This window comes from Rhipicephalus sanguineus, chromosome 8, assembly GCF_013339695.2.
Source record: "Rhipicephalus sanguineus isolate Rsan-2018 chromosome 8, BIME_Rsan_1.4, whole genome shotgun sequence".
NCBI lineage: Eukaryota > Metazoa > Arthropoda > Arachnida > Ixodida > Ixodidae > Rhipicephalus > Rhipicephalus sanguineus.
Genome location: NC_051183.1, coordinates 25,617,611 through 25,641,528, shown reverse-complemented (window position 1 = coordinate 25,641,528; position 23,918 = coordinate 25,617,611). Strand labels below are relative to the sequence as shown.

Genomic DNA, 23,918 nt, shown 5'->3' with positions numbered 1-23,918 from the left:
GTATGGTATGGTATGGTATTATGGTATGGTATGGTACGGTACGGTACGGTACGGTATGGCATGATATGGTATGAAGAACTTCATTTAGCTCCTGAGGAATCACTCTGGGACTGATGCGGGCCGCTCCCATGTCGGGACAGAGAGGCCGAGCCCCCTGCCACAACACGGGCCCTCTGGACAGCCATGAGTTGGTCCGGCAGCACGTCACTGTAGAGCATCCGCAACCACAACTGTTCACGTTGCAAACCATCACCTGCCAACGCCGAGCAGCACCAGAGCATGTGTTCTAAAGCGAGCGAATCCTCACACCTAATACAATGCCTCTCGGAGCTTTCGCATACATTGCGGGACGGCAATAAATACGATCGGAATGTTAATCTGTATACTTTGTTCAAAGGATATTTTCTCTGCAGTAAGGAATGCTGTTTGGTAACAAGAAAGTGTTGGAACCTCCTAATCAACCGTTGCTTCTTGTCAAACAATCGGCTCTTGAGCATTAAAAGAACGAAACCCAGTAAATACATTTTTTAAGCTTTATTTTACAGTGCGCAAGAAAACACCACTGATCAAAACCAGCATTCTTTCTGAAAGGTTAAATGAAATATCACCTTGTTCCCGACGTTTAGGGATTTTCAAATGCTATACAAATCAGGGTTATTACGGTTATTGATGCAAAACAACACAAGAGATACAACAAACGCCAAATTATGGGACTCCTAAATTATTTCCACCAACTAACTCTAGGTCTTCTTGCAACCATTTTCGCTTTATTTTATAGCATTCGGCCTTTATTGACGAAGACTGCGTCAACATGGATCTCTATTAGTTACAAACACCGTTGCTGGAAATGTTGATCAATAATTCCGTTGCTGAGGATTTTCACAAAGTCGTTTTATAAGCCTTTTCAGCGGTTTCTCCAAGTTTTCGATCCTTTCTTCCAACGCCTTGAAGAAAAAAAAGTTCAGCAGAAGTTACAAAACCCTTTAAATAAAGTTTCACGAAGACTTCTAAGTACTCTCATGCGGAATTCTATAAGTAAATCATTCTGGGCTAATTTGTGAAACGTAAAAAGTGTGAAAAAGCAGCGAAAACAATCACACATGCGGAACAAAGAATGTACCAGAGAAGTTCTCCTAGCAACTATCTAAATTGTCTTCCGGTGTTGTCTAGACAAATACCGCTGCAGATAAGACGTATCCCCAATATGGAAAACTTGCAATTTAGGAAAACAATAATTGTGAGAAATATTCTTGTTTCTGTGGTATTTATGCAACAGATTCAAACAAAGATGCTTTTAGAGCAACATGACGATTCTCTTCGGTCCCTGATGCACTACTTTGTTTCTTGTGAGCGGTAAATCTAGAAAATATTTTGAAATGGCAACAAAAATTATCCCGTCACCATAAAGGGCAAATACATATATAAACGAAATGGTGCGTGGTCCTAGATATATTCTTACAGCACTCCTTCTTGCAGCACTTCTTGTTGCTTATGAGCTCCAATTCATGGCTCATACACTGAGAGAGTTTAGAAAGGGTTTTGAAGATAACGACTAGACGCAGACAAATAGTGAGAAAGGTAATTAAAAAGCAACTACGTGACAAAGTTAGGGCATATTTTCTTGTCATATAATACTGTAATAAGAGAAAGCATGCCACAACTTGAACAGCCCGATTAACTTTCCTGACCGTGTTATAAGCAAAAAAAGAGCTATTCTAATACTACGTAATGGTAACTTTATAGAACCGGAACAGGCTTCCAACTGATGTGTGCGAAATAACAAAAAAAAAACTTACACAAAGTAACTTACTTTGATGGCTCGCTTTAGTGCTTCTATTTCTTCAACCTTCTGACGTCTTTCACTATCGTCATCAACATCCCGGGAGTTCCTAAACGAAGGTTGGTCCACTTTTACTCATGTGAGACGAAAAAGCGAGACAGAAAAGTAAAAAATATTTAAATATTCATGAAATGGTTTACCCTTGTTATACTGTGTCGATGTTACACACCATTCATTCGTCTGCTGTCAATGACCACTTGAGTAAAAGGTTGCTGACATTGGCAAATCCGCCCTCGCTGCTCTCTGCAAGCTTGCTACACATAACCTTGTCCTTAATAGACCGTGGCTTGAGTTCAGATAATTATTTAAAATAAAGTACAAAAGCCCCGAACTGCTAACCTCAAGTGTCAAATTATGAAGAATGAATGTACTCAGCAATGGTCAAATGAAGTGTATCGCCAAAGCCAATATATTGGCAAGGAGCTTTGCCAGGACCCTGTCACATATAGTATAGGTGACAAAGAAAATGTGGTAGAAGAAAAGGAAGACGACAAGCGTAGCCTGACGTATAAGCGCACGACCAAAAGAAGAGAAAAAACAACCGTCTTCGATCTTTTCCGCACTTCGAATATGTAGAAATAATAGTATAAACAAAGGGCTTTACCCAATTTTTGGTTGTGCAGAAAATTCCATTTCAATTAAATTCAGTTTATTCAGACAATATTTTTGCCTAGGCTGGAGGGGCTAACGACAGATTATCTCTGCCTTACTAAGGTCCCTTCACCTATACATTTGCTCAAGTGTAGTGCAACATAAAATACAGAAATTTCTTTCTCTTTTTAGTATCACAAAAGCACGAACGCTAAATTAAAAAAGCATGGTTGATCCCTCCGTCATAGGAATCGGACTAACACGAAAGTAAAGCGTGCCCTTACAGAAGTACCTGAATGCTTACTGTACATTGATATAAGAGAGTTTGCACAATGTATATTGATGTCTGGCAGCTAATGGCACCGTTTAACGTGTATGCACCCAATTTGATGATTGGTCGTACATCTTCATCCCTACGACTAACGTCCATGTTAAATGATTAAACAAACCCTTGTGGTAGCTGTAGTAGTTAACGGTGAAAGCGTAATCAGGGAACGCGGTGTGATAGCCAGAAGAGCGTCGCATATTGGACGCAGAACTTCGTCGCAATCCCGCGGCATGTTAAAATGTGATTGAACACCACGGCCGGACTAGAGGAAAACGCAAAGCGCGTCGTGCCGCCTCGGTAGCCCGGCCGCGATTTCTCTCGGGGCGAGCGCGTGAGCGTGGAACGCGGTGTTACAGCCAGGTGAGGCAGGCGCGCGTCGCAGAGTTATTTTAAAGACGATAGTCTTTCTTGGGGAACTTAAAAACAGAAATTTTGGTCTGCCTTTCTGTCTTTCTGTTTGTCGGCACGTCCTTCGATTCAGCCACTCGGCCAAAGTTGAACCACTTGCCCAAGGGCCAGCCATCATGAACGGCTGACTAGGTTCATACTTGTGTACATTGTTGATCAAAAAGCAAACATTACACATATCTCAGGCGCAACATCACTAGGTAAGTATTAGGTGGTGTGTTCCTTTAATAGAAAATACATAGATACGTAATTCTAGAGATCCTAGTTTCTTAAGCTGCGCTGAAAATGCGACTGCGCCGAAACTTGGCTTCCTCCGTGCCCTCTGCACGAGCTCATTGTTGTGTTTCGGCTTCGGTTCAGTATTGCACTGTACGAATGCCATGGGGCGCCGCTCTGGCATTCCTGCTTTACCCAGGCGACGTGAATATAAAAGAGTGTGTGGAGAGTACTCGTTCAGTGCGGACGTTTCTTCTGCTTCGGCGCTTCGCGCCAAACCGCGTGTTCGGGCTGGCTGGCGTCCCCGCCGGTCGCGTTGGTCAACGCCGGTCTTCGCCTGCTGCTGCGCCGGGACTACCAGCCCGCAACACAGCATCACGTTTCCCGACGTATTGCCAGATGGCGTTCATATCTCACGCAGCGCCTCTTCTATCGTCTGTAGACGACATTTGCAGCGAAGCACGCAGATACGCGGCCAATTTTTTGGTTTGTATTAGCGTGATGCTATGAGCGAGGCCGACACTTTTACTACGCTTGGGCAAAGATCGCCACCTCGCGGTGTGTTAAGGCATTGACAAAATTCAACTTCTATTGAAAACCGAACGGGACGGGACGAAAGCCGAACGGACGGACGCGTAACGCGTTGCAGGTGCTAGTCGCGGAGGCCGCGGCAATGACAAATTACTTTATCTTACCACTCCCAAAGGTCAACACCAACCCGCCGACCGGGAGAGTGGTAGCTATGAAAGGCGCGTTTGTAAAGCCTCCGGAGTCTGTGACCGTGGCGCAGTGGATAGCGTGCCCGGCATCTGTTGTTGCGGACCGAGCGGTCATGGGTTCGATGCCCGTTGACGGTACCTTTTTTTTATTGCGATAGCAATTATATGGACAGTCTCGGCTGGATTTTGCCGTCGCCGTCGCCGCCGTCATGCACCGTATATATATATATATATATATATATATATATATATATATATAAGCCCCAAAGAAAAATAATTCAGAAAAATGCTTCCTAAGCGCGGAATCGAACCAGGAACCTCTTGCTCCGCAGCGAGTGGCGCTATCCACTACGCCACGAAACGCAGATCCTCCACGTAGCTAACGGCGAGCGCTATATACATACCCTTTACCGCTGGACGGACTCAGAGACGGCAGGCGATAATAAGCGTTTCTTCATTACCAGCGAGATGGCGCTAGCAGCGCGACGGGCGCATTTAAAAGTCGTCGTCGAGCTGGCTCGCTTCTTATATTTGCGCAGCGAGAACATTGCCCTTCCGTTGTCTGCTCGCGCGGTTTTCTCGCGGTGAGGGGAAGAGGAATGTTTCACGCTTTCACCGTGATGTCCGCGCTCATGTTACCGAGCGTACGAAAGTCACTCGAGCTGAAGGGACGCCGCTAAACGAACAAACAGAAGATGAGCGCGAACTATCAAGTGTCACAGCTCGACAGTTGAAGCACGCTAGTTTCCTTCGCTGCTTCGGCCGCCTTTGCAACAGGAACGCTGTTCAAACTGAGAGTATCCATTGGCGAGCCTCACTTCGTATAGCATTAATTTCTTGCTATCGCATTCATTGCTTCGCCCTTGCGGCGAAACTGTGACTTTTTCTTTGCCATCTGATCGTGTATATTTTTCGACGTCATTTCCGTGACGGAAATACGTCGCTGAATTCTTGGTGGACCCCGGCATAAAACACTTTCGTGTCAAAAACGAGGTCGAAGATATAAAAGAAGAAGGTGACGTGGCCACAGGGAGCCCTGGGTGTTCGATCGTGAGCGCATGAGGCGGGCACGAGTGTCGCCGGCTTTTGCTCCGGGCGCTCCGGATCTCTTTGTCCTACGGCATCGCACCATAGTCTCGTGCTCCATCGCTCTACGGCATCGTACCGTAGTAGTCACCGGCCGTTCATAGGGACGTCCTAGGAACTGGACGGCCGTCACGAACACCCGCAGCGGCCAGGGAGCGTCATCGGCTTGTGTCCCGAGCGCTTCGCCCTACGGCAGCGCTCCGTAGGCCTCGCCTGAGCCTACGGCTCAGGCGTTCCCGGGAAACGCTGACCAGCGCAAGTCGACGCTAAGGTCAGTGAACTCCGAGCCTCCCAGCTTCAAGCACAACGCCAACTCGCGTTCTGCAACCGGTCAAGTCTGCGGCATCGATTCGAAGGCCTCACAAAGGGCGTTTAGTATGGGCACATAGCAGGAAAAACGAATAGCAATACAATATTATGATAAGAGCTGCAATTAAAGTTTTAAAACAAACCTTTTCTCATATGTTTTTTGCTTTCTCCTGATATATCAAAATAAATAAGTCAGTAATCACTAAAGTCAAACACTGAAGAATACCTTGCAGCTGTGAAGATACACTGTACTAATGATCAATAAAGTTGACCTTATTAAATAATTGTTTAATTTATTGATTCATTGATTGATCAAGCACTGCGTATAGACGTCAGACTCTGCCCAGGCGGCGCTGCGAAAAACACCGCCACCAGCGCCCTCATCGTAGCCCTGGCACTAACAGGGTAGTGCAAAGAGAGCCGCCCGCAAGCGAATGTGCATGGCCGCAGTATAACCCTCCTCTTTCGTTGGTGTCGAGGCGCGGTTTCCTGAAAATCAAGGACCTGGAAAGCTTCTTCCGCCAATTCACGCTTCAGAAACAAAGGAAGCTGATGAAAGCGAACTGCGAATACAATGCAAAATAAGTTTTAGTTATTCCCGCGCGCTGCAACTCGCAAGTACAAGCGAGCATCACACGACACCGAGTTCGAGGCAAGCCCTCCGATATCCGTTCTCTAGAGCTTAAATGCGTTAAAATCGGGTATATACGTATGCCACAGCGATAAAGTACCTACATACACGATCAATTTACTTAGATATGCATCTTACGATCAGCGGTAGAAAACTCGGTTCATCAGGGGCGAATGGCTCCGGCGATTTTCGCCTTTTCAGTTGCATTCTCCCTTAATTCATCTCTCGCTTCCTGTGCATTGGAGTGTTTTATTACGCATCCTCAAATGGTATCTTGATGGTCGTCTTCCGTTTGTATGTACTGCAAATGGGGATACGTGCGTGTCCACTTTCGCGGTGTACAACCAAAGGCAAAACCGTGGCCTCCGAGATAGCTATACGGCAACCGCGGAGGACACGGGCGAAACAAACCTGAAGGGGGTCACGACCAACATTCTGCGATTTACTTGTATGACGCACGTGGTGTTAGCTAGTTAGAACCAGAACTCTGGGCCTTCAAAACATATATACGTCCACGATGCTGTGTTGTGACGACCAACTCGTCGCGGTGTGCGTATCACGCGTCTCCAGTCTGCCTCTAGCTGCTCACTTCGTGTTACACGACAAGCACCGCGGTCAGAGCCTCTGCTCAGCTTCATAGTCAAGGTTACCACGGTTTTGCATCAGGGCTACGCAAAACAGCAGAGCCACACATATCACCGGCTGTGGAGAACGCGGGTACTTCGCTTACCCAACACGCTCGCAACGGCCCGTATCCAGCGCTCTCGCCTTTCTTCTTCGTACGACAACTATAGAAATCGGTAAAACTGAACGTTGTTATTCAGTCTTTTACGTCCGTGGCAATTCACAACGCAACAGTGCGTCTTTTGCGGAGTTTCTTCGTAGCGTGCGGAGGGCTCTCGTCTGCTGCTGTTTTCGCCGTCGTTCAGGCGAGTGATCCAGCAAGCACTTCACGACGGTTCGGTGGCGCGTCCGACTGGCGGAGAGCAATTCACAGCTCTCGTTCTGAGTGCTAAATGCACGAACACACGCGATATTAAGCTCAATCGTTGTTTCGCACTCGCTAGTTGCACCTGGTCCCATAGCAAACTGTGCGAGAGAGTCGGTCTATGCACTACTCAATACTTCTCCGACAGGTGGCGCCACACATCTTGGAAACTCCAGAGTCTGACGTCTATACATACATTATCAGAATTACTTCCATTTGCAGGGTACAGAACAAAAATTGGAACGTAGTAAATACTGGGAGCAATAAATACACCAAGTTTGAAACAAGAAAATGCACTACCACGTGACCGACTGTATGGCTTACTGTACATTTCGCCGCCAGGAAACACAAGAAACACAATACACGAACACGACGACATTCTTGTGTGTGTTGTCCTTCTTAGCGGCGAAATGTCATACGGTAAGCAATACCAACTAGGCCAAGGACAAGTATTCCTCAACGTTATTGCAGTAGAATAAGAGCGTCCTTATGAAAAGCCGGCAATTACGTCCAGATTTCGAATTTACTGACAAATACTGACCAGGAAGCGGCTATATTGATAGGGATGTCAACGTTTGTGCTTATTGTAAAATGACATTTCTTCTGTTGACCAAGTCTCGTAAAAGGTTTTACTCACATCGGCGGCCCATCCGGTTTCTCCTCCGCATCCTCTTTCGTGCATTTCATTATGTGATCTTCGTAGTCTTTCGATTTCACTTCGTGGACGCACTCTGGGCACTCGATAACACGTTCCGAACACGTGTTCATGTGGCCCTGCGTCATCATACAAAAACACGTGCACCATAAAACATCTGGCTAAAAAGCATTTCTGTTGGACATGCGTTTTTAACAAAGCGGCGTCTTGTGCAGGGCAGCACGAATGTTACTACAATATCGGTGTGCTTAATCGCATCCTTTGGAAATGATTTCTTCTAAGCAGGTTTACTGCTCAGTGTTCATGCCTTGTGAGCTCATTACTTATAATTCCTAAGCACCATATGTTGGCTAGATAAGCAGTAAAAAAAAGGAACCAATTTTTTTACCCTAACGAAAAGTTCTCTACGTCATCTGAATTACTTCTTATGTTATCGCTATAATATATGGAAAGTGTTCCAGTTCTCCTTCATTTATTGCTGTTTTCGTATGGCAAAATTATCACAGAATTTTTTTTCTTTAAGAACAGGAAACCACAAAAAAACGTGGGTAATTATCCTTCATTATTGAGGCGTTACTCAGATATATTTAATGGCTAACAAGACCTACAGCTTTCTGGACCGAACGCTCTGGGAAAAAATGCAGAGAATTTAATTGTTGAATATGTATTGAATGAACGGTGTTTTTTTTTTTACGTTTCAGCTCTCTCTTCTCCTTGACGTCACTTCCCATTTCTGTCGCACAATTTCCGGATGGTGCCTAATTTCCTTCCGTTCGTTACGCGAATTCTGGGCACACGCTTCCGGTGATCAGTTCAGGTAGAGTGTACTAGAACAGGGGAGTGCTCACGACGGCCACAGCACCAATGTACAGAAAGTGAAGCCAAAACAGGGCAAATCCGCTTGTGGCGCTGCGATCGGTAGTCTGCAAAGTGTCGTCGTTTAAGAGTTGCGCGCAGCCCCGCCAAAGAGGTGCAGGTGTAAAATGCCCGCTTACCACTCGAAAGGCCCGGGTTCGAATCGCAGCTGCAGATTGTGGGGTTTATTCTTAGTGTCACCTTTTATAGCTGTATTGGTTTTCCTTTGTTTTTTAAAACTAGCCTCTGTTGCTACGTGTTGCTACAAAAAGTAACGCAAAATGTGAGGTCACGTTTAGAGCCTCGTATTCGCAAAAAGCTCGGACGCCGTACTTAAAGTTTTTGTTCAATCCCGGGCAGTGTCGCTGCAAATAACTACGCTCACTGTCAAATTTCTTGAATTCTACTTCACATTTAGCGTTACTTTCTGAAGTAACACGTAGCAACTGAAGCTAGTTTTAAGAAACGAAGAAAAGCCAATACAGCTATAAAAGGTGACACTAAGAATAAAAACTTATAATCTACAGCTGCGATTCGAACGCGGGAATTTTGAGTGGGAAGTGGGCATTCTACCTCTGCACCACTGCGGCGAAGCCACGCGCGACTCTTTAACGACAATACGTTGCAGACTACCGATCGCAGCGCCGCAAGCGGATTGAGCCTGTTCGGGCTTCACTTTTCGAAGCTCGTTCCGAGCACTCCCCTGTTCTAGTAAATACACTCTAGTTCAGGTCCTCTTTTCATGCCCATGTTCAGTTCACTTCCTGCATCAATTTCCTGTCTTAAGCACAACACCTTGACTGCTTCCGGTTATAGTTTATACACCTCCAGCTGCTTCCGGACTTCACGAGTTCTTACAAGCGCCTGCCGAACAAAGGCCTCCGTTTCAGGCGATTGTAATTCAGTGAGAAATAGTAATAGACATCGTAATAACCGGTCAGAGAAAGTGGAAAGCGAAGCATACGATGACACTGTCATCGCAGACAACTTGCATTAACATAATAGAGGACAAGGTGCTTGTCCTTACTTCAATTTCCTGTTGTTCCCACGACTTTTCGCAGAACGGACACAGCTGTGATTCTGGCACTTTGCCTCTCTGGCTCTCTTCTGTTTGCTTGCTGCCACAAGTGCCTTTTGAAGCCAGTGGTGTCCCTTCTTCATGCTCCTAGAATGGAAATGCGGTTACACATTGGCACCACGTGGTATATAAAAATGCGTGTGTGCCTCATATTCGAACAACATCACGAATACCGAAACCGTTTCACTTTTATTGTGCCTGCAGTTGCGGAGACACCCCACATGAACGTTATTTATCGACTTATGTGTGGTGGCATGTTTTAAGTCCAAGTGAGAGTATATCATATCGTGCCAAGCGCATGGTACGCTATGGAGTCCAGGGAAACCTTGGGATTGAGAACGCCAGTTTTATGTGCGCGGGGGTGGGGGGGAGGGCGGGAGAGAGAGACGCGGCAAATAAGCGACAACGCACTCAAGACGAAGAGGAAGGGAGGCGTGAACACAGATCAAGCGCTTGTGAAGTGTCCACGTCTCTCTTCCACTTCGTTTTCAACGCACCGTAGCTCATTCGCCATGAGTAAAGACCAACTCGCTAAGTTTTCCATCCTCTTCAGGGTGTAGACCGCGAGCACGTCCAGACAGGGGAAAGCGAGCGCAAGGGATGCAGGCGTGAGGCTACAAGTGTTTCTTCCCCTATTGTCGAGTACAACTTTAGAAGGCAGCGGCATTTCCTCCTCAGATATGGATAGATCTGAGCCTGGAACCGGATGACCGGATGGCCCACTCTAGATTGACGTCATTAGCCGGATGACTGGTGACTACGCCATACATCTCATGAACGGGGCTATTTATTTAGAGATTTTAGACGTAGAGGCAATGGGTGGATCGCTTATCGGTCATCTGGGAGGGGCCTCTTCTGTCTTCTTAAGTTTTATCTGGCACTGCCTAGCTGCCAGTGCGTCGGGAGCCACCAGGCCATTGGCCCACGCAGCAAATGTCGTAAAATGCGGCGCGCGGGCCGCCTCTCGCAAGTAATCTGCTTCGATCCCAAAGGTTGAGGGAGGCGAGATTGCCCGTGGCTTCGAGTGCGTTTCCTCTTCCCTCCCCCCACCCCCCTACTTTCTTGTAGCATGGTCATACATCCCTCAGGGTAAAATACGCTCATCTTCAGATGCCACGAATTACTCACTCACCATTCCTGTGTCGTTAGTGGCATCTCCACCATGCTTCTGATCCGCATTAAACGTTTGGCCACAAGCTCCGAGGTTTCTGCGTTCAGAATGGGGCTGATCTTCGAAGGAATGGTTTCTTTCCTGAATGAAAAAAAGAACGAAGGATTATTGAATTTGTTAAACGAAATAATATAGAGCGCGCAAACACACGCCCCAGCTGAGTATGTTGAATTCCTCTGTAGCTATCGGACGCGGGAGAGAAAGAATAGCGGAAGGAAGAAAGAAGTTGAGCGCTATTGGCACTCACAGTGCAGCGAAGCAAAGTTGTACGTAGAATAATGATGCTGACCCAAAGCTGCCCCGCCGAAGGTTTGTGAGCAAAGCTACGATTTAGTTATGTGGCTGGATAGTGATGCCTTCCATTTATAACGAGAGCAAAAGCGTGCGTCACCATTCTGGTTACGTGTGTAGTCCGGTTTCCGCTGTAGAAAGCACTCCAGGGGTGCTATCGCGGAACGATTCTATTTCCGATTCCAATGCCTTTCGTGCTTTTCGCGCTTGGCCAGTGGTCAGAACGGTGGTCCGTCCGCGCTATCAACGCGATCAGCCAGCCGTGAGTGGTGGATGATAAGAATAGCATAGAATATGGCATGGAATCGGAAATAGCATCGTTCCGCGATTGCACCCCAGGTTCCCAGTCCAGTGGTTGCTTTCTTTCCTCCTCTCTCGCTCCTTTCGCTGTCGCGTGCTATAGCAACAACCGAATTCAATATAAGCGCCCCGGCTCTTCCTCGTTGACCGAGTGAAAAGTACTCAAGTGAGGGTAATCTAAGTCACCTCGCCAAATTCGGAACCTTTTACAGCGCAGCTGCCTTATGCCGGTGTCACACGGTCACTGTTCATCACATCGAGCCTGCTGTGGATAGAATTTCTTTATCGTGATTGGCTCTTTCAAGGCATGGTGCAAAATGGGGCCAATCACTGTTGAGAGATTTGATTTGATCCCTATCAGGCTTACTCGTGATCAGGAGCGCACCGGGTGACACTTGTGTTAGTCTACCCTGTAGTAGTAGTGGTAGTGGGAGTAGTAGTAGCAGCAGCAGTAGTAGTAGTAGTAGTAGTAGTAGTAGTAGTAGTTGTTGTTGTTGTTGTTGTTGTAGGCGTCACGCAGGTCACGTGACAAGAGGGGTTAGTGCTTATAAGAGTAAATAAAACGAAATGATGATGGTGATCATGCTGGTGGCTCTTGGCACAATATACCGTGAAAGCAATTCGAGCTTGAAATATTTTACTAATTAGAGATTTTAATTAATTGTAGTAAACCAAAGGCAACGCACCCGGATGCATAAGAGGGTCATGTAGATAAATGGAAGCGCAGACTTGGCAGGATTCCGGCTGCACCGGCGACAAATAACGTGACGTGAGGCGTTCGCTGCAACGCCATTGCCTGAGCCGGGAAGTCACGTGATCTCGCTATGCCCAATCAAGTGTAAGCGCGCGTACTTAAAATCAAGCGGCGAATTAGCGACACCAGGGGATCCCGCTAGCCAATCACTTACGATGGCGCGCTTAAGGATTCGCTCTCCGACGGTTTTAACGGCGCGGATCTGGCCGAATTCTTTTGTTTTTTTTTTTCTCGCGACAAAGAGAAGAGGAGAGACGGTGATGGCACGGGAGAAGACGCCAACTCGAAATCTAAGATGTGACAAAGGAAACACTCCGCATATGCAAATAAAGACAATCACTGACCTGGCGTAAAACACGTAAAGAAAAAGTCAAGATGATAACGGTAGTCAATCGCTAAGAAACCACATATTCTCGCGGTGCACCAAAGACGCATCAATAATGAGATAGTAACCGCGACCACCTTTCCACCAATGTTTCTTGTCTCGAACAAGGAAAAATGACAACACAAGCTTTCGCGGTATACTCACCAAATTTTCATTTTGCTGCACTGGCTCAATTTTTTTTAGAATACCAGCATGATTTTCTTCGAGGTGCGCCTGGATGCAAAAGTAACATGCAGACTTTATTAAGTAATGCTTGGTGTGGAAATCATTCGCAAGTTTTTGCTATCGTTAAAACTTCAGATTCTAATATCATAATTTCAAAAGAAATGTTGAAGCTACACCTCAGATCTTATACTTACTAAACATACTTTAATAATCACTACATCTGCGGCATAGATATTCTACGCTCAAATTCCAAGATTATTGACTACAGACATAACTAATTAGCGCAAAAAAAAACAGACAAGGGGAACACAACAGACAGCAGGTGGCGCTAAACCGACTGAGCGTTTACTAACAAAAAAAAAATCACCGACGATTAAGATACTGCCTAATGTGAATTATGAGCGGAGCTTCGTGCTGGGGCATAGCCAACTTTGTTTAAAGCTTTCGCTATCCGCAGTTGTAGCAATGGAACATTCGTTGCATATTGCCACAGAAACTGCCTGCGCTCGAGTGCTACTAACAAGCCTCTGTGCATTGCAGGTGTCGCGAACCAAGCGAAACGCCGACAGCCGCCTTACGACAAGCGAAGCCAGCCGCAGTGCACGTGCCAGGCCTGCATGCGCACGAGCTTCGACCGAAGCGCGAGCGCGCGTGGACGGAGGAAGAAAGCGAGGTTAGAGGCCAGTGGCTCATAATATCGAAAGACTCCGCGTACGTTCTCTCTCGTCCTTGTTCGCTGTCTAGCCTCCTCGTACGCGTCATCGGTTACGCCGCTGACGCCGACGCCAATGGCGACGCCGCTCAACGCAGGAACGGGCGCCTAAGAGCTGCGCTCTAAAACATAAATTCACAAGCTGCGCAAGAAGCTGCGCAGCACGGAAAAGATCACCCAGAAGACGCCCCCCCCCCCTAAACACCACTAATCTTTTCATTTCTTCACATGCCTACACAACCTACTCATCCCGTATCTAACCAGTTCTATGCATAGATTTCTTTCAACGCATGCGCATTCTTTTCCTTCTGAGAGCCGGTGACGGAGCACTCATACACCCATCACCCGCTTTCTTATGCGAAATGCCTCAAAGATTTCCCGGTATTTTCCACATTGGACAGTTAGGAATGCAAACAATAGAAATCAAACAAATAAATTCTCTGCTTTTACGTATACCAATACCACGATATGATGATGAACTACAACGGAGAGGCAACTTCGGATTAATTACTATCGCCTCGATGTCTTTAACGTGTCCGCACATTGAGTGTTTCCTGGATCTCGCCTCTATCGATACGCAGCCGGCTTGGCCGGGAATCGAACCCGCGTCTTCTGGCTTAGCAGCGCCACACTCAAGCAGCTAATCTACCACGGTGGTCAGATCAAAATCACAATGTGGGTGCGTAAGAGGAGTGATTGATCGAAGTCTCGTTTTTATTTTGATAGACACAGCCTAATGAAATCAACAGACAATGAAGCTAAGGATGGCATAGGGGACATTACTTGTATGTTTAACCATAGTAATGTAATTATGACATAAATGGAAAGGAATTAAAGTGGATGAAAAAAATGTTGCAGTGGCTTAGATCGGCTATGCCAGGATAACGTAGCGTTAGCAAAGATTCATCTGACTGCCCTTAGCTTTCCTGATTGTCTAGGATTAGCGTGATTATCATGCTTACTGCTGCTCCAATGACACACACACGGTATACGTATTATGTGGCACATGTATATTTATTTTGCCAGGCAACTACTTCGGGATCCGATTAGGTAAGCTTTTCCACTCTTCTGCGCCGTTGAGCAGCATTTGCGCTCTCCTTCTCCATGGCTAAACCACAATGGCAAACGCCAGTTAGAGGCGCTATCAAGCGGCTCCAGCGCAGAGTCAGACGGCGAGTGCACAGCGAAGGCGAATAGCTGCGCGCGCGCCGGCGCCAGTACGTCTACCTCGGCTACGACATCACTCCCCTGGAAAGCGCAGACCGGCGGCAGCGAGTCGCGCGCGGCAGCGGCGGAATGCGCGGGAGGTGCCTGCTCCGATGCGCCAGCTGTGTGACGTCACTGATCCTCGCGCATGCGCAGCACGGCTCCTGAGAAGCCACGCGAAACCGGTTCGGCTAGGCCAGTGTAGCTAACGCTACAAAAATCAACTTGCCGCAGGGAGGGACCGAACCTACAACCTCCGTGTAACGCGTCCGATGCTCTGCCAATTGAGCTACAGTAGATTTATTAGATATTTATGCTGTGTAGCCCCGGCAGTGTTAGTCAGTGCCACTCGCAGCCATGACGGCGAGTGTGTAACACTCCTTTTTGTTGCCAGCAGGCGTCACGTAGCGCTTGAAAAAAGAATGTTGGCCAAAAAGTCACCACAAGTCACACTTGGCGCGATAGCGTTAAAGAGCCCGTTTCACCGGAAATGAGGTGTCAGCGTCAGCGACATTGTAACCATGAGCAAAAAATCACTATGGATGCAATGAATAAAAGTGTCTTCCAGCCGGAATTAAACGCAACCTGGGCCACTGACACCACTAGCGGAGGGGGGGGGTGTGGCCCAGGCGCGTTTTATTCCGGCATACCCACCCACTGCCTGGTTCGGTATGGAGTCCTCTCAGCCATGCCACTCTTGATAACGCGTTTTGATAATAACGCGGTTTGATATTGCGTTTGTGAGTTGTAGGCCCAATAACGTTTTCGCGTTAAACTCTTAAAGGCGAAGCTCAAAGGGGCCCTGCAACACTTTTCAAAGCAATCATCGAATGGCTTCATTAAATGAGTGTATTGCCCTACGAATCGACCACCGCAAAGGTTTTTACAATCCGTCGAGTACGAGCGGAGTCAAAGATTTCTCGCACGCTGTAACTGCTTTCTCAATTCTCGCGCCCCGACGAGCGCGCTGTAAGCTAAGCAGGGAGAGATATATCACGGTGGGAATAAGTTACGTCAGGCGCGCGTGATGACCTTGAGCAATTTTTCCTTTTTTTTTTTGTTCTTCGAACGCTCGCCTTACTTTCAGTGTGATCACGAGCGCGGGCACGTGGCGCCCTCCCGCGGCGGACGCGGTAACTATGCAGCTCACGATGCTCAAATCAATCAATCGCCGTGAAATTTGGGTATGTGGCGCAATCATTTGGGTATATAGCATCATTTGTAGCAACAAGAGGGAACGATTTCTAGCTGACTTTGAGAATCAATTATAAATTCCAGGCCGCGTGCTGCGTTATAATGTTTGGCTCCCGACTACCGGTCAGCTACTTTTTCTGATCATGCTGAAAAAGTATTGCAGGGTCCCTTCAAGAGTCCTCCAAGTTTCTTTTGCTTTCTCATGCCGGAAAAATCATTTGGACCCGTAGTAGCCCACCCAAGCTACAGAGAAAGAAGAAGAAATGATAGAGAAGGAAAGGCAGGAACGTTAACAAGTTTAGGACAACCGGTTCGCTACCCTACGCATGGGAACAGGGTGGGGCGAGGGGGGAAATGGAAACATTGATAGCAAAGACCGAGAAAGACAGCACATAACACTGCAGAAACACAGAGAATGTCAAAACAACACTACCTATCTCACAATCGATCATGGGCAATAGAGCTTCTTCATACCTTCATGAAGCGGTAACAGATAACCGTAGGGCATTCCGGACACTCGATATAACAGCCCGCTAGATCAGCATTATAGCGTCGTGCTGATGCGGCCACCTGTAAGAGAAAGGAGAAAGAAGACCAACCAAGATTAAAAATCTGTGTTTAGTGAGTACAAAAGTATTTAGATTATACACTAAATGTTCTTTCTCTGCGATGTGCGCAGCATTAGTTTAATAAGTACTACAAATGGCTGCACTTTCAATGCGTACTGCTGTTGCTCTGCCATCGTCTTTTCTCTTCAAGCAAAGCTTGTTTTGAGTTGCAGATTTCGGTGGCGGCTTTGTCGTACGCGAAAACCCCCCGCGCCGGAACGAATCAATGAATGCGGCCCCACGAAGGTGCGCCGTCACATTTGTATTTGTACGCGCTGTTTTCCAATAGGTGATGCTCTCTCGATCAGCCGTTTCTGATATGGTGTGTGATCTTGTGTAGAGGACACTTGTCATTACACGTTCCCACCTTTCATTGTTGCCTGGATATGAACGCATGACCTCACGTTACGGCGAACCGTAAATTCGATCACCTGTCTGCTTCCCCTTTCAAGCCGCAGCAGTGGTGCAGTGGTTGCGGTGGTTACATTACCCGACTTTCCGGCGTCGGCGCCGAAACCTGAGGTCATTGTAACCACCGCAACCATTGTACCAGTGCTGCGGCTTGAGAGCGTAGAAGGAAGCATTCTGGCGATCGATTTTACGGGTTTATTGTAATAAAATAAAAATTGCGTAGAATTACTACTCAAGAAACGAAAAAAAAAGAAAAACTAAAAACATTTGATGTAAACACAGCGGTTCACATATAGGAAACGGGAGGGTTTCGACTTTGGCTTGTTGGTGATTCATCTTGATGGGAACTGATGAGCACAAAAGACAGGGACACAAGAAGGCACATAGACGGACAGATGTCCATCTATGTGCCTTCTTGTGTGCCTGTCTTTTCTGCGCATCAGGTCCGATCAAGGAAACAGGAACGCTCCGAGCGCTGTGTCGTGTACTGCTTATATTAGTCGCTGCTTCGAGTGCAGAGCACTTTAGGGGCCAGGGCTGCCGTCTTATGGCATCTCATGTCGTCGCTTTGCTTCACGCTCAAAGTACCTAAATAGGTCAAAAGAGTGCACCACAGGTAAACTGAATTAGAAATTAGTCAACGGAGGGTGCCACGGGTCAAGTCAATGCCAAAATAGGTCAATAGAGCGCGTCACTGCATCTGCATCACAAATGACGGTTTCCTCTCCCGCTATGGACGCCAAGCAGGCTTCACGTTTGGAACGACAGCGCGCGCTTGACCGTCCACGCCAGCCTTGCCGAAGGGCTAATTCGTCTGTCAAAGCCAGTGAAGCGATAGCGAAACGCCAGCGCCGGGAGTTAGACGAAGATCTACGGCAGAGGGAAGCGGATGCAAAACGCCAGCGAATGCGAGGTAACCTTCAGCCCAGGAATAAATAAAAATAACAATGTTTATTGCCATCAGTACAAACAATAAGGGCAATGGGGCGGTGATGAGAGCGACAATCTGCTTGACCAGGTTCCTATATACTCCCGTACAGGTCGCAGCAGCAAGACATATAATATAAACACAGTTCTATGGATATTGTCGCGGGGTCGTGACGCCGACGACGGTAACAGTCGGCGTGTCGAAGATGAAACTCTTTATTTGGCCAAACTTGTGGCTGGGAAAAGGAAAGTCAAACTACAGCAACACACAGTGTACAATGATATCGACGAACAGAGCGTCGGTCATCGATAAACTGAGCCGCGGCAAGGCGTATCGGCATTTGTACATGCGGCATCGAACATTCGAGCCGTATCGCTGGTGGCCGCGTTAGTTCGAGAATGAACTCAGATGTTCGCGTTTGCGCGCTCAAGCCTAACAGACGATCCTCAAATAATCTCGAATGTTCTCAGACATACTGGCGCTGTTGGCGCAAGGCAGCAGCTACACGTGCAATGGGCCGGGAACCTAATACATAGAAAGAAAGGAGCGTGTGTGGCAATATATAAAATAACGCACGTTGTTCTGCATTTAGACGAACTTGAAGAAAACAAGAGAAAAAACGGAGAATTACCATTAGCTCCTAGAAAAAAGCAGAACAATATAAAATTACGTATATATCTACATGCATATACCTACAAACACGTAAACATGCAGTTACATACACAAATACGCATGTATACATAATCACATACTTATAAATTCAATCACACCAAGAAAGAGAAAAATAGAATGAAAGATGAACTGCAGTAGGAGGATGGCAGTTAGTAAGAGTCGTTATTGATTTCTTTGCGCGAGAAGCTTCCGTATTCCAAATTTATTGATTTCCGGAAGACTAATATGCGCGTCGATTAGTGGATTTAATATGAGTGGTAACTGGTAGTGCAAAAGACGGCGAGGTAGGCTAGTTGGTGAACATTCGTGTTTAAAGCAAAAGCTTTTAAGCGCACGAAAAACGAGGACAGAAGAAGGCCTGCCAAGGTCTTAATTCTTCTGTGCTCGTTTTTCGTGCGCTTAAAAGCTTTCGCCTTAAACATAACTGGTACTGGAGCATATGGCGTACATAGTTGGTGCAGGTAGCTGGTAAAATTCACTGTGTTTTGGGATGGTGATAGGGGGGGGGGGGTAATGAGATTCGAATAACCTGGACGGGACAGGACTGCATAAGCTGTCCTGGCGTTTGAACAGTGATGCTGTTTAAGCCGGCCGTAAGAACTTTGATGACACGTGCGCCGATTTTCTGGTGCGCGCTGCAATAACTCGAATGAGCGAGACAACGAGTAGAGAGAGCGAGAAAGAAAGAGATAATGAGAAAGAAAGAAAGATAGAGAGAAATCCCTACGGGAAAGAAATTACATCGCGGGCGAAATTCCTAACCCCCGTACCCACTATACGAAGGTAAGCGTCTTAATTACTCGGCTATCCAGGCACGCTAGCAGCGCATAGCATAGACATGTATACTATAGTATAGCAAGGTGAGAGTGAGGGGTAGAGAAAGGAGGAGGGAGAGTAAAGCATAGCATAGAAAGAACAAGGAAGAGAGAAACAGACAGAATGAAAGGCAGAAAGGAAAAGACGGAGACAAAGAGAGAGAGAAACAAAGAAAGAGAGAGTGAGAGAACGCGATAGAAGGAAACACGATGCGAAAAATACAGAGTATGAAAGAAAGGTAGAAAAAGAAAGATAGACAAAGCGAGAAAGAGAAAGAAAGAAATAGAAGTAAAGAGAGACAAAGAAGACATGCACAAGAAACAGAGAGAAAATAGAAGCTACGCTATTTTTTTTTAACTTCTACGTGGTAGGCCGTAGGGGCATAAGTAAAATATTTTAAGAATGTCAAATTGAACAAAAATATCCCTTGTCGTATGTCTGTTGGGCAATTCGTAAACTATACTGAATAGCCGTTTTTGGATGATTGATATTTTTTGTAGATTTGATTTAGTGGTCGGGGCCCGTACAAGCGCACAATAACTTAGATAGGAGCAAAAAGTGAGGAAGTGTGCAGTAAGTCGCGCAAGGCTTGGAACAGCGAAACTGGACGGTTCTGAAGTCTAATCTAGTTACTTCTAGGTTGTTGCTAGGCTTTAGCTAGGTTAGTCACGACGCGGATGACCAGACTCCTGAAACGAGCGTTCGCACCTCTCATAGATCTACGGGCACGTCGTCGTTGGCGTAGGGTTTCCATCGCTTCGGGCTGTTCTCGCAGCCGACGTTGCCTTTCCCGTTCCTTAGCATGGAAGCTTAGCACTAGTCGTACCAAGCCCGAAGGAATTATTTCTTCCTTTCTTTCTTCTCTTCCTTTGTCGTTATTTACCTCTTGATCTGTCTATTTTTTCTCTCTTTCTCTCTCTTTCTGTGTTTCTCTTTCTTTCTCTATATCTCTCTTTCTATACCTTGCTCTATCTTTCTATCTTTTTATGTGCTTACTGTCATTATTTTTCTCTATTTCTCTCTCACTCCTTCAATAGCTATTCTCTCTCTCTATCTCTTCGTGAACCAGTGGTGAGTGTTGGGATTTGCCCTAGTTTCTGTGGCACATAACCGTTCTTAATGACGATAGTTTTCTGGTAGGCGGTATAGCTTTAACAGTATAGTTTGGTAAAGTATAGCTTTAACAACCTCGCTGTTAAAAGCAAGTTCTATAGCATTAATTTTACTTTTAGGGGCGAAATGCTTCTGTTGTGCATAAGAGGACCAACGACGCCGGATGTTTTTAAGAGAGTATCCTTAACATGGTCGTTCCACTGTATATTTTGCTGAGTATCAGGGGCGTAGCCATAACAATTTTTTTTTTTGGGGGGGGGAGGGGGGTTCAACCATACTTTATGTATGTTCGTGCATGAGTTTGTATGTGTGCATGTATATATACGCAAGCGAAATTGCAAATCCCCCCCTTGGACACGCCCCTGCTGAGTTTACCCCAAGTAAACTAAAAGATGACACTATCCGAAGAGCACTTCAGTGATATAAAGGATTTGAAGAGACCGTAGCAGCTTTACTAGGTAGCAGACCGCGGTTTATTCCTAGGACGAAAAATTCCAGGTTCAGACTTCGACACATTGAGCGAAAGCGCGTTTGCATCAGACAATATTTCTAGCTTTTGTTATAAGTCTAAAAGAGTTGACTGTTGGGCGTGTTGGTGTTTGGACATATAAACCATCGTGAGCAGCGCAACGACACGTCTGTGCTCGTCTGCTCTTTTCTGTTGTCCTGTCTCGTTGCGCTACTCACGATAGTTTATAAGCTATAAGTTGTTCACTTGAGTAATTACATCATTAGTATTCTCATTTGAAAAAACTATATATGCTTGGGTCAACCGCATATATTATAAAAAAGGGGCAGCTTTACCAATAGTTACGACGTCATTTATGTAAATATTTAAAAGTGATGGTCCGAGAATACTCCCTTGGGGTACGCCGCAGACAACATGGCGCAAAGACGACTTAATTTGATCAATTTTGACATATTGTATTCGCGAAACCAAATAAGACATCGTGATGAGCATTGTATGACTTATCGCGTGTAATTGTAACTTTTCATGATTTTCATGATTTATTGTATCAAACGCCCTGGTGTAATCCACAATTTTCGTTTGTTCAAAACGTTCTAGTATATATAATTTTTGATGAAGCAGGGCCAGTTCAGTGGAGAAATTTTTCCTAAAACCATATCGGGAGTCGGTGATGATATTGTTGGTTTCACGAAATTTCTCCATACGTCTAAGGATAACTTTTTTAAGGCCCTTAGAAAAAAACAGGTAGGATACTGACAGGGCCATAATTTGAATACTCATTTATGTCGCCTTTTTTTATGCAAGACAATTACCATAGCAATTTGCAGGCTTGAAGGAAAGTGCGCATATTGGAAAAACGAATTATATAATATGCCAGTAGATCAGATATGAGATCGATTACATACTTGACAGGACATATTTGAATATCTTGAACATCACAGGATGTACTGTTGTTAATTTCGCCATGTATGCTAATTATTTCATTTTTATCAACTGGTTCTAAAAACGTCGTATGTGATAACCCTCTTAGTGGATGGTATATCTACTTGGTTGTTTGACTGCGCGGTAAAGTACGCATTGAATGCATCAACAAGAGCTTTGCCTACATATTCAGGGACATTCTGAATGACCCTATCTAGTGGTCTTCTACCGACATATGAAGAATCTAGTGATCTAAGTATTTTTCAAAGGTTACCCAAACGATCTGCTGTGCATTCAAAGTATTTTTCATAATAACTTTGTCTTACCCTTCGAAAGTCGGTATTTAAATTATTTCTGTACTTTTTGAAGTCATGTAGCGTGGTAATACTCAGACGGTAGCCTGGCGCCAGGAAAGACAGGCGAACCTGCCGGTTCGACTCAGACTAACACGAACCAAACGTCAACAGAGGCAGGTGAATCCTCAGCTTTGCTCCGCAGTTTGTACTGTTTTCACGTTGTTGTACAGTCACCAATTTTTTCAAAACAATGCATCTTCCATTTCTCGACACCGTGCCTACAGAACATAAAGAATGAAAAGGAACATTCACATACCTCCTGCTTTTTTGTAACGGTTTCGTCACGAGTACAGACATAGGACACGATAACTTGAAAGCAACATTCGCACATTCGGTGACGGCACTTCAGTTGCCAAAACCATTCTGTGACGAAATTGCAGTTCACGCAACGCTCAAGCATTGATCCGTTGCCCTGACGAATCAGGCATTGCACAGGAACGTTGTCGTTCACCCTGACCCCTAGATACCACCTAGAAATAGAAATAGAAAAGATATGCTTCACCCAAGGCCCCTTCGAAAGGCGACAGTTCTGTGATACAACAACAACAACGACAACAACAACAACAAAGAAGCGGCCGTAGCTATGGACTAGGACACAAAACAAAGAGGGTATGACGGACAGCTTCTTGGCATCTTATTCGTCGAATTTCTGTTTCTTTAAGCCTTTAGGCATACACACGCACACACAACCACAATGTGATTATGAGGAACGCCGTAGTGGGGGGCTTCGAAAATTCCGACCACCTGGGGCTCTTTAACTTGCTCCTAAATCTAAGTACACGGGCCTCTAGAATTTCGTTTCCACCGAAATGCGGCCGCCGCAGCCGGGATTCCATCCCGCAACCATCGGGTCAGCAGTGGAGCACCATAACTGCCAGACCACCGCGGCTGTATATATATATATATTGTAATGACGAAGAGCGGCAACGGGCCCGGGCGCATGTTAGATAGCGCGAAGAAGAGCAGAACTAAGTCAGAGAACAGAACAGCCAGCCAGCGATCAGGCGTTGTCTCTGTCCTCTCTTCTTTACAATATATATCATCATCATCATCATCAGCCTGTCTACGCCCACTGCAGGGCAAAGGCCTCTCCCATGTTCCGCCAATCAACACGGTCCTGTGCTTTCAATATATATATATATATATATATATATATATATATATATATATATATATATATATATATATATATATATATATATATATATATATATATATATATGTGTGTGTGTGTGTGTGTGTGTGTGTGTGTGTGTGTGTGTGTGTGTGTGTGTGTGTGTGTGTGTGTGTGTGAAAGAATGTATGGGCTTTCACAGAACACAAGTTTCCTTCATATACTAGTCGATTCGTGTTTGCTCAAATTTGTACTATGCTCGTCCACTAATGACTTATGGCAAATCCGTAAATCGAGGACAGGGAAGCACAACGCCACAAAAGAAGTGACACACACAAATATCGAACGCACTATGAGCCACCAGTGAACCTTTTCTACGCATTCGATAACAAAAGTAAAAATGTTAGCCTATTCGGTGATAGGCAAGTAGTATCCCTGTAAGTGTCAAATAACAATCTTGCCGGCAACAGTGTCAAAACCAAAGTACACGTTTACGGACAGGCAAAGGGGAGGGAACGAAGTAATAAATGGACGAACCCGCCTTCTTTTTGGATGAGTTGCATCGCCATATTGCAGCTGCTCGAACCAGGCGTGTGTGTATGCACGCTATCGTGTTTGAAGGAAACTC

General features: G+C 45.8%; 1 protein-coding gene across 1 annotated transcript; it reads right to left on the bottom strand.

Moving 5' to 3' along the window:
- Nucleotides 1-539: 539 nt before the first annotated feature.
- On the bottom strand, nucleotides 540-23,918 carry LOC119402638 (uncharacterized). The gene is made up of 9 exons (XM_037669761.2): nucleotides 23,828-23,918; nucleotides 22,433-22,646; nucleotides 16,357-16,452; nucleotides 12,750-12,818; nucleotides 10,837-10,956; nucleotides 9,654-9,791; nucleotides 7,754-7,890; nucleotides 1,811-1,889; nucleotides 540-944 (listed from the first exon to the last, which is right to left on the bottom strand). The coding sequence occupies exons 1-9, from the start codon at nucleotides 23,857-23,859 to the stop codon at nucleotides 855-857; spliced, it is 975 nt and encodes a 324-aa protein (XP_037525689.1). The 5' UTR covers nucleotides 23,860-23,918; the 3' UTR covers nucleotides 540-854.